The sequence below is a fragment of the Etheostoma spectabile genome, unplaced genomic scaffold, assembly GCF_008692095.1.
Source record: "Etheostoma spectabile isolate EspeVRDwgs_2016 unplaced genomic scaffold, UIUC_Espe_1.0 scaffold302, whole genome shotgun sequence".
NCBI lineage: Eukaryota > Metazoa > Chordata > Actinopteri > Perciformes > Percidae > Etheostoma > Etheostoma spectabile.
Genome location: NW_022605581.1, coordinates 1,130,986 through 1,140,443, shown reverse-complemented (window position 1 = coordinate 1,140,443; position 9,458 = coordinate 1,130,986). Strand labels below are relative to the sequence as shown.

At 41.5% G+C, this 9,458-nt stretch overlaps 1 protein-coding gene across 1 annotated transcript; it reads right to left on the bottom strand.

Moving 5' to 3' along the window:
* Positions 1–6,388: 6,388 nt before the first annotated feature.
* Positions 6,389–9,452, bottom strand: LOC116686038 (sodium/potassium/calcium exchanger 2). The gene is made up of 4 exons (XM_032510949.1): positions 9,449–9,452; positions 9,268–9,357; positions 8,745–8,911; positions 6,389–7,745 (listed from the first exon to the last, which is right to left on the bottom strand). Exons 2-4 carry the CDS (start codon positions 9,286–9,288, stop codon positions 7,496–7,498), a joined length of 438 nt encoding a protein of 145 aa, XP_032366840.1. The 5' UTR covers positions 9,289–9,357; positions 9,449–9,452; the 3' UTR covers positions 6,389–7,495.
* Between the last annotated feature and the right edge of the window lie 6 nt (positions 9,453–9,458).

Sequence of the window (9,458 nt, the reverse complement as noted above, 5' to 3'; positions counted from 1 at the left end):
TATGCTAGTTAACATTAACATAGGCACATGCTAATTACTGCTAACTCACATGCTAGTTCACATTAACATAGGCACAGGCTAATTACGGCTACCTAACATGCTTTTAACTTATCATAGGCACAGCTAATTACTGCTAACTAACACATCGTTACATTAACATAGGCACAGGCTATTTACTGCTAACTAACATGCTAGTTACATTAACCATAGGCACAGTCTAATTCACTATAACTAACATGCTAGTTCACCATTAACATAGGACCCAGGCTATTTAACTGCAACTACATGCTAGTACATTAACATAGGCACAGGCTATTTACTGCATAACTATATGCTTTAACATTAACATAGGCACATGCTAATTACTGCTAACTACATGCTATCACTTAACATAGCCAGCTATACTGCTAACTACATGCTAGTACATTATACATAGGCACAGGCTAATTACTGCTACTCACATGCTATTCAACATTACATAGGCACAGCTAATTACTGCTAACTCAGCTAGTTCCATTAACATAGGCACAGGCTAATTACTGCTAACTAACATGCTAGTTACATTAACATAGGCACAGGCTATTACTGCTAACAGCTAGTTAACTTACTAGGCACAGGCTAATTACTGCTAACTAACTGCTAGTTACATTAACATAGGCACAGGCTAATTACTGGCTAACTAACATGCTAGTTAACATTAACATAGGCACGGCTATTACTGCTAACTAACATGCTAGTTCTATAACATAGGCACAGGCTAATTACTGCTAACTAACATGCTAGTTAACTTTATACATAGCACAGGCTAATTACTGCTAACTAACATTAGTTCATTACAACTAGGCACAGCTAATTACTGCTAACTAACATGCTAGTTAACATTAACATAGACACAGGCTTATTATAGCTAACTTAAATGCTAGTTAACTTGTGAGCTTCTCCTGACAATACAGTGATTTGTCAATTATGCAACAGTAAGTTGCGTGGTTATGACACAATCTTTAGCCTATTTTTACAAAAACATCTGCTACGGAGCCGGAACATGAGGTACAAAGGTAATGGAGCCTTTCATACATTGTTGTGTTTCTTTAGAAAATTAATAACTGACAAATAGAGCCTTTAAATGCTTCAGATGTAAAGTTATTCACTGTCAAAGGGATGTCTAAATGAATGGCAGTCAATGGGATGCTAATGGCAGGTGATGGCTTTGTAGCATTAAAATGTCACCATAGGAGCTACGCTTAGGGAGGAGAGGCTGACCCCCTTGGGGTAGATGTTCCCTATCCACGCGCCATCTTGAAATACGCTAGCCGGTAAGGAACTTACAGGACATACTACTCCACCACCTCCACCTTTTGTGTTTTCGCTGTCACATGATGAACTCACAGGGGCTGCTAATGCTGCTAAAGGGTATTGAGGACAATCCAAATTTTAGGAACAGGAGTCTTCTTCTTCCTGCAGAAAAAAAGTATATTGAAAAGAGCAAAAAGGCCGGCTTTTTGGAGAAATTCCTACACACTGGTCCTTTAAATTACTAAAGGTTTACAGCCAATGTTGTGTGGGCTTTTAGGAAAAAGGCCTTGTCTCAGATGCTTTCACAACTCCTTTAGTGGATAAAAAGGGTTTTAGCCAATTTAAAAAATTCAAATATATAGCTGTAGTATAATTATATTTTAAATTTCCTCGTGCAAAATTGTGAGGGTGCAAAAAAAGGTGTTGGGAATCAGGAAAAACAATTTTTTTGTTTGTTGAATAGGATATTAATTGAGTTAGCAGGAAACACCTGGGGATTTCTCTTCACCACAAACACCACATGCAATGCTTTGGCATGCTTAACCATCATTAATGTTTATTAACCCCGCTTTGAAAAAAGTCTCACTCATGTCTTATCAAGTTCAGAAATGCAAACCCCCCCCCTAACTCACCCTCACGCTCCTTTGTCTTTGACTGCAAATTGCCTCTCTTTAGGTACGGCTTACCACTCTACCTTGGAACTACACATCTTTATCTCATGATCCTTTTCATTAAAACAAGAGCTAGACATTGTCCATTGAAAGGAACTAACATGAATGACAGTTTGACTCACGTTGTGTCTATTTCCAGTCGTTCAGGGGGAAATCAGAGTCTACAAACATGAAAGTACTTGGGAAACTCTGTGACACGATTCCAAGGAAAGACAAAAGCAACCTATGAACACTGCACGGTGATTGCGTAACGAGTCACACTGTGGGGTCGGGGTTTGATCACAGGAGGGCGCTCTATTCCACCACTAGTCTTCACGCATGCAGGAAGGCATGACATGAGAAGTAAAAAACAACAACATATCACTGCCCTTGTAGGAAAGTGAAGCTGTATTTTACTGCTATTTTACAGTGGTAGCTATTTGAGATTGTCATTAAGGCAACCAACGTTAAAAATGAATGCAAATGCTTTGCAGTTGGGTTTAGGGAGAGCTTAAAATATGGGTTAACTTATTAATATTGGGTGTAGAAAAATTCAGAGGACATGATTGGGAATTGCGAAGGCCAGATGTGCATCCTCAGACACATCTGGTTTGACCCTTGTGTTGTCTTCCCGTCCAAATGGAAACACTTTTATCCACTTTCTTACGTTTTTCTCCCTTTTTTCAACACTTTTTTCAACGTTTGTCACTTTTTTTGACGTTTAACACTACGTAACACTAACTTATTAACCTTAGTTTTACAGTTATTGTTGGAATTTATGGTCAATAAACTTCATTCATAGAAAATTATACCTTATGTTTGAGTTAGAAAAGCAGAAATTAGGAATTATTGAGACTAAAATTAAAGGAATGGATGTTGATGGATAATCACAGACTGGAATATGTCAACTTTTACTCAATACGTTTTCAAAAATACTTCAATTTTTATATAAAATTGAAGAGGACACCCCAAAATTCATGAAATTTTGGGTAATTAAGAAGAACATTGATATAGGAAAATGGGTAAATTTGACCCAAGGACAACATGAGGGTTATAAGATGCTCAAAATCATCCTTTTTGAGAGTTTATGCGCTGTAAAAATGACATTTTCAGTATTCTGAATCATTCCTTGTTGTCAGAACAATGTGCTGAATATAAAACTTAAGTGTCAAGCCCAAGCCGAGATAACCCTGATAACATCATCATAAAATATGTTTTACTAACTTTAATAAATCCCCCTCCAGAGCCACATAGGTCGTCATACACCTGTTTCCACAGGCTGAGTAGGAAACTGAGGTTCAAGTGGGAAATTAGTGGACTGGCCCTTTAATTCAAATAAAAATATGAGGGCACAAAAACTTTCTAAAAGGCTATGAGTGCAAGGCAAACATTTATTTCTACTTTTAGCATTCATAAGCTATGACGTGGTTGTAAGCAGGTAAAAGGAAGTGTTTGTTAATGTGTCTACAACTATAATTCCTCATGTACAACATGATGATCACATGTTTCATTTATGTTTTTACACAGCTGTCTCTAACATGTAACACGTCTCTCTGTTAAAATAAGACACTACCAAATATTAAATGACATATTTACTAATTTAAAGCCCGAGGACTGACAGTAATGTAAAACCAAGCGAGCACACGTTGCATATTCGAATTATCATCTTTATTTGTTTTATTATATACTTTGTGTTTTTACATAAAGAGACGTATTTCTTTTACACATATAGATTATATGGTTAATTTGTATCTGTATATATGTACACCTTAAATAAATCTGACATTGACACCAAGAAAAAATAAAACATTTACAGTGCAAGAATGTTCATTAGCGGTCGCTCGTCCTCGGTGAACCACAATCAACGCCAAGCTCACGTGTTAAACCCAGTAGCCTTTGGATTTGTTTAATTTGAGGTTTTTTTCCTTATCCGTTCGTGCTTTCACGTTAAAACACCGTGGGAACTTTGGAGAAAGAAAGACGAAATTGTTGTCTTGACGGTAGGTTTTCGCACTGGAAGCATACAGGTACGGAGTACCTGTCGAAGCAATACTGACACATTTTGGGAAATCCACGTATTCGCCTTTTTGCTGAGAGTTAGACGAGAAAATTGATACCTCTCTCGTGGCTGTACGGTAAATATGAAGCTACCGCATGCTAACGGTTAGCTCAGCTTAGCACAAAGACTGGAAACGGGGAAACGGCTAGCTTGGCCTGCACATAAACCCACGTAAACCCAGATCTTGTTGTTTTTTGAATAGCTACAAACTAGATATAACGTGTTAGTTAGCGTTAGAGGTGCTTGTTGGTGGATTTCGCTACCTTTGGATAGAGAGTGTCGAGTTTAACAACGATCTTTGATATCAATGTTAATGTATTCACAATATATGCTGCAGCTGGGTTAGGCAGAATAACTGTATCAATGATGTTAGACCCAATCCATATCCATATTAAGCTCCTCAAGTTGATTCAATCATGTCTGACTGCTCTCCTACGCTTCTGAGGGGGGGGGTCACACGGCAGGAAGTAACCCTTTGTGTATCTATTCAATTCAATTGTATTTCTAGTATCAATTCATAACAAGAGTTATCTCAAGACACTTTACAGATAGAGCGGGTCTAGACCACACTCCAGAATTTACAAGGACCCAACAGGTCTAGTAGTTGTATCTATGTTGGAGCCGACCCCCCGCTGGTGTGCCGAGCTTGAAAAAAGATGTACATCCCCAATTATAACCATCACCAATGAGTGAGGGTAACCTCTAACACGTGAGAATTTAAAAGTACGTCCTCATAGCTTTCTCAAAATCTGAAAATGCAACAAGAGCCGGACTGGGTAGTTTCCAGTTTTTGTACCAAGCTAAGGTGATCTCAGGTGCTGGCTCTAGCTTCGTATTTGCCGCCCTGACACGAACGTGGCATCCATCTTCTCATCTCACTTGGCAAGAAAGCCCAAAAGTGCATTTCCCAAAAACTCCCCTTCTAAAGAAGGGTTGAGTCAAAGCTGGAGGTGAGGTGTTGTGTTAAGGAGAGTGTGTGTGTGGGCGGTCTGAGGACAGATTTAAATGCAGATGTGTGCGGGAGAATTTCACAAAGCACATGAGTCATCGTCGAATCGTTTAACACATGAGTTTGGTTTGCAGGAATCGTAGTTTTCATCTACCTGTGCGTTCGCCATAAATGTCAGAAAACATAGTAGCAACGTGGCAATTACAACCGTTGTTTTCTTACCAGATGCTGAACAGGCATGTTTCCAGTGTAAAGTATGCAATTAGGATGCCATCTAAAAATAAATGAGCTGTCTTTTTGCTCAATAACACTTAAGGGCCTCCAGCATATCATTGTCCTTTCCCATCCACTATTAAAAAATATACAATAAGAATACATGTGTGAGCCATTAGGTTCTTGCAAACAAAAGTGTATATTTACAGAGTAAAACCAATAAGTTCTTGGTGTTTCTTTTTTGAATGGATGCATAAAAGTGAACATCTATAGTTGGTCTAAGCTCAGCTGTACAGTCAGTGGGTAACCAGCCCAAATTCCTCGCATGCATTTCCTCACACATTCAGAGAATCTATGTACTATTATTTTACAGTTACTCCGCTGCTGTACAGAGGCTGTGTTGAGGTAAAGCAGGTGTCACTGGCCAGCGCTAACAGGAGGGGGGGGGGGGGGGGGGGGGCGGTGGTTTTTTAGGGAGGACAAATAACAAAGATTAAAAAAATGGCCGCACGCTGTTTTGTTGTGGTGTGGGACAACATCGGACGGGAAGGACAGCGAGGACAGCGAGGACCGACGCACGGGGGGGGGGGTGGGGTGGTGGGGTTTTTTTATTTAGGCGGGCGCGCGCAGTTAGTGTGTGGTTGGATTCTTCAACGACACACACGGTATATTGCTGTTACATTTGTGATTTCCACATTCTATGTAGCGTAAGGAGAGATTGTGATTATGATTTCTAGTCCCAGTATAAAACACCGTTTTTGGTGTGTATTTCTTTTTGCAATTAGTTGCAAAACACTGGCGGTATGTAACCTCTAGTCGTAGATGAATCTAAGAAATGGTCATTGTGTGATGACTTTAAAATGCAGATTGCACACATGCACACAAAAAGCACCTTGGATTAGAAAAGAAATTGCACAAGTTCGATAGATATCATTGACCATACGTGTCGACACTTTCTACATAGAGACTGAGCACGGGTTCGCGTTAAGAAGTTATGAAACGTGTTTGAAAAAGTATACATTTAGGTATACGACTCCTTAAATGTTGGTTGGTGTTACTCACCTCCAGGCGTCTACTTTAACATGCAGGTGACTCCTTGGAGCTACGACCCCAGGAGCGCGACTAGCCGGTGAGTTGAGCCCCGTTCTACTGTGAACAAAGCACTACACATTGAATAATCTAAATCAACCATGACGCTTACACTGTTAAGTTTCTTTTTTTTCAAAATGTATTATTTTGACATTGACTTCGTTACGGAACTTTTATGAGCCTAACGTACTCACGTCTTTTTTTTTTTTCTCCAACTAGTGAAAGATACTGAAGGCTAGCATGTAATATTTTGGAGAGGCTAAACTTCAATTAGGCTTTTTTTCTTCTTGTCTTTATCAGTCGGCGCGTGCGAAGCGTGGGAAACTCTGTACAATCCGAAGGATGTGTGTTCAGTGGCAAAACAACATAAGAGGTGCGGATTGTCGAAAAGGCTCTACGTCGCCTAATACTGCTACAGTACATCTAATGCTACTTCTATATACTGTATTTCATGAAAATGAATCCAAAAATTAAAAAAAAAGAAAAGAAGAAGAATCCTCTGAAGAGACATTCGGTGATGAAAAACGGGGGAAGAGGGGGAAGCTTAAACTCGCTATTGAGACCGAGCATTATGAATTAGCAAAATAATAAATAAGAAGAAGTTGCTCTGCCCAGCGAGTGGTTCGTTCCTTGTTGCTCGAGAGTCTTTTCGCTCGATACCATCAGACGGGAAACACTTCTCCCCCACACGGTCTCCGCATCCACAAACTCCCACTCACTCTGGGCGACGGCGTCTCAGTCTGGTGTTCAAATATGCTCACAATTTCAGCTCAGCCACTGCATGTATTATTAAGAGTTTCATACAGCGCATGTCTTGGTTCCCCCCCCCCCAAAGTTCACAGGAGGTCGTCCTCCTCGCCCTACCAGGCGTGGTCTGGATTCAAGCTCGTCTAGCGACACTAACGGCATGCATAATGCTTCTATATTTGGCTGAAACACACAGAACCTCCCCTCACCTGCTAATTAAACAATCATAAATCAAAAATCCACTCAGGTTAGGCCAACGCCAAACCAGCCGAGCCCTAGTCCTGAGCCCACGTTGGTTTAATCCCTCCACGCCAACAACGGCTTTATTCGCTCGTCCAGTCCTCCTTAGTCTTCTGTTTTTATTCCTGGGGGGGTGTGGAAGGATCCGCAGGGTCGGTGAGAGCGATGGCGGACAAGAAGAACGGTTGTTTTGGTGTGGTGGGGTTGTGGTGGTGTGGCGAGGGGGGGGGGGGGTCACTGGGTCCTCCAAGGTCCTCAGATGGAAACGGGACAGGTGATCACCTTGTCCTCCAGCATGACGCTGACCACCAGGAAGACGAAGTACAGCATGAACATGATGAAGCCGAGCAGCTTGCTCATGCGCCACTTGCAGGCGGCGATGGAGATGATGACGAAGAGGAGCATGATGAAGAGGAGCACAATGGCACAGAAGAGGCCGTTGGAGCTGACTTGCACCGGTTTCAGTTCGTTGATGAAAGACCACATGAGCCAGGGGAACGGCAGTCTGCCAATGCACAAACACACGGTACAGTTAATAAGCAGTCACGCTTCATGGAATATGACGTTGTCTTTCATCATGTTTTACAACCTGTATCGGGTCAAACCAAGTGTAACAAGGATGCTCTGGATAAAAAGAGGAGTGTGGAACAGATGTGTAAGAGAACCGGTTTTCATGTTTCATCGGGTTGCCTGCTTCATCTCTCACCTTGCTGTAGTGATGTAAGATTAATGTGATATGTTAGGGAGTTATGTCCACCATATCTACGCTGTCGTTATAATCCCAACAATAAATTGTGGTAAATAGAACTTATTACATCAGTTGTGTGTGGTTTTTCTAATCCGAGAAATCAAAAACTATGCCATGAGCATCTTTGGTGTAGTATCTCAAGTTTAAAGCAAGCTGTAGAGGTGTACTCCAGGGTGTGTTGGGATACAAGTGCAACGTAGTGCTCCAGGAAATAGCCATATGCTTGCAGTCTAACCACCTTCTGACCCTTCAACTCCACCTTCTCTCTCTTTCATTTACAAATATCACAGTAAGTATTCTTGATTGTCTTGTTATCAGTTATGTATATATATAATACCTGCATGTCATGTTAGTACCCCCTGCACGCTTGTGGCCTAAAAGGTGTAGTACTCAAAAACCTGAATACTTGAAAGATATAATCAATATGTTTAGAGGTCTGGACCGGGTATAGCGAGACCACATAGCACTCAAACTTCCTGGCACTACAGCAGAGCACCCTTCTGACCGCACCCATGGGTGACCATGACCTTGTGTGGTCAGACACTCACATTTCACACATGAAACTCAACTGGGGACAAAATATAAAGACACAGACCTGGAGAAAACTACATATTCATCTATGAAACCTTAGAATCCTGTAAACCTCAGTTACATGATTACATGTGTTTCATAGGTTTCAGGATTCATGGTCATATTGTTATGGCAGATAATACGGTTAAAAAAACCCGGCAAGACCAGACACATCGGATGGCGTACCCAACAGTGATGTCGAAGATGTTGGAGCCCACGGAGCTGGACACCGCCATGTCCCCCAGCCCCTTGCGTGCCACAATGACACTGGTGATGAGGTCAGGGATGGAGGTTCCAGCTGCCAGTATAGTCAGGCCCATAATCTCCTCCGTAATCCCAAAGGTATCTCCGACCTGCAAAAACAAGAAAAAGAAAGAAGCTTTGGGGGTGAATCAAGCCTAATCTTTTGTTCTAGCTTTTTTAATTTCCCTGTGACACTGCTGGGGGTGACAAACCTCCAGCTCTGACCGTCTATTTGAGTAAAGACAGCTGTAACTACGTATGAGTGGGCGGGTTATAGACTATGGTTTTATGTTCCAGGATGGGAAATGAAGAGAAAAGACGACAGTATCTTGCCTCTGTTTTTTTTTTTTTAAAGGATCATGATTATGTCACAGGGTTCTGGGACTGCTGTCATGATTACATAACACCCAAGTCATTTTCCAATGGCACGTGGGGAGCGAGCGAGTCTTTGGGAACAGTACAGTACCTGGTGAGCCCACCACACCATAAGGTAGGAGAAGCCCGCAATCCAGGTGATGGCACCCAGGAAGGTGATGGGGAAGAACTTTTTTGCCGTCTGAAAGCCAAAGAAGAAGAAAGAGAGACGCACAAATAAGGACTCTGCAAACAATGTTCTTGTTGAGAAGGAAGAATTGTGTCTCACGCACCGGCTTCCTG

What these genes read in the sequence shown, in the direction of transcription:
- LOC116686038 (XM_032510949.1), bottom strand. Translation starts at nt 9,288, where the DNA reads ATGGTGTGGTGGGCTCACCAG. An exon ending in TGGTGTGGTGGGCTCACCAG is followed by an intron (nt 8,912 to 9,267) that starts GTACTGTACTGT and finishes TTGTTTTTGCAG; the next exon opens with GTCGGAGATACCTTTGGGAT. An exon ending in ATCTTCGACATCACTGTTGG is followed by an intron (nt 7,746 to 8,744) that starts GTACGCCATCCG and finishes GTGCATTGGCAG; the next exon opens with ACTGCCGTTCCCCTGGCTCA.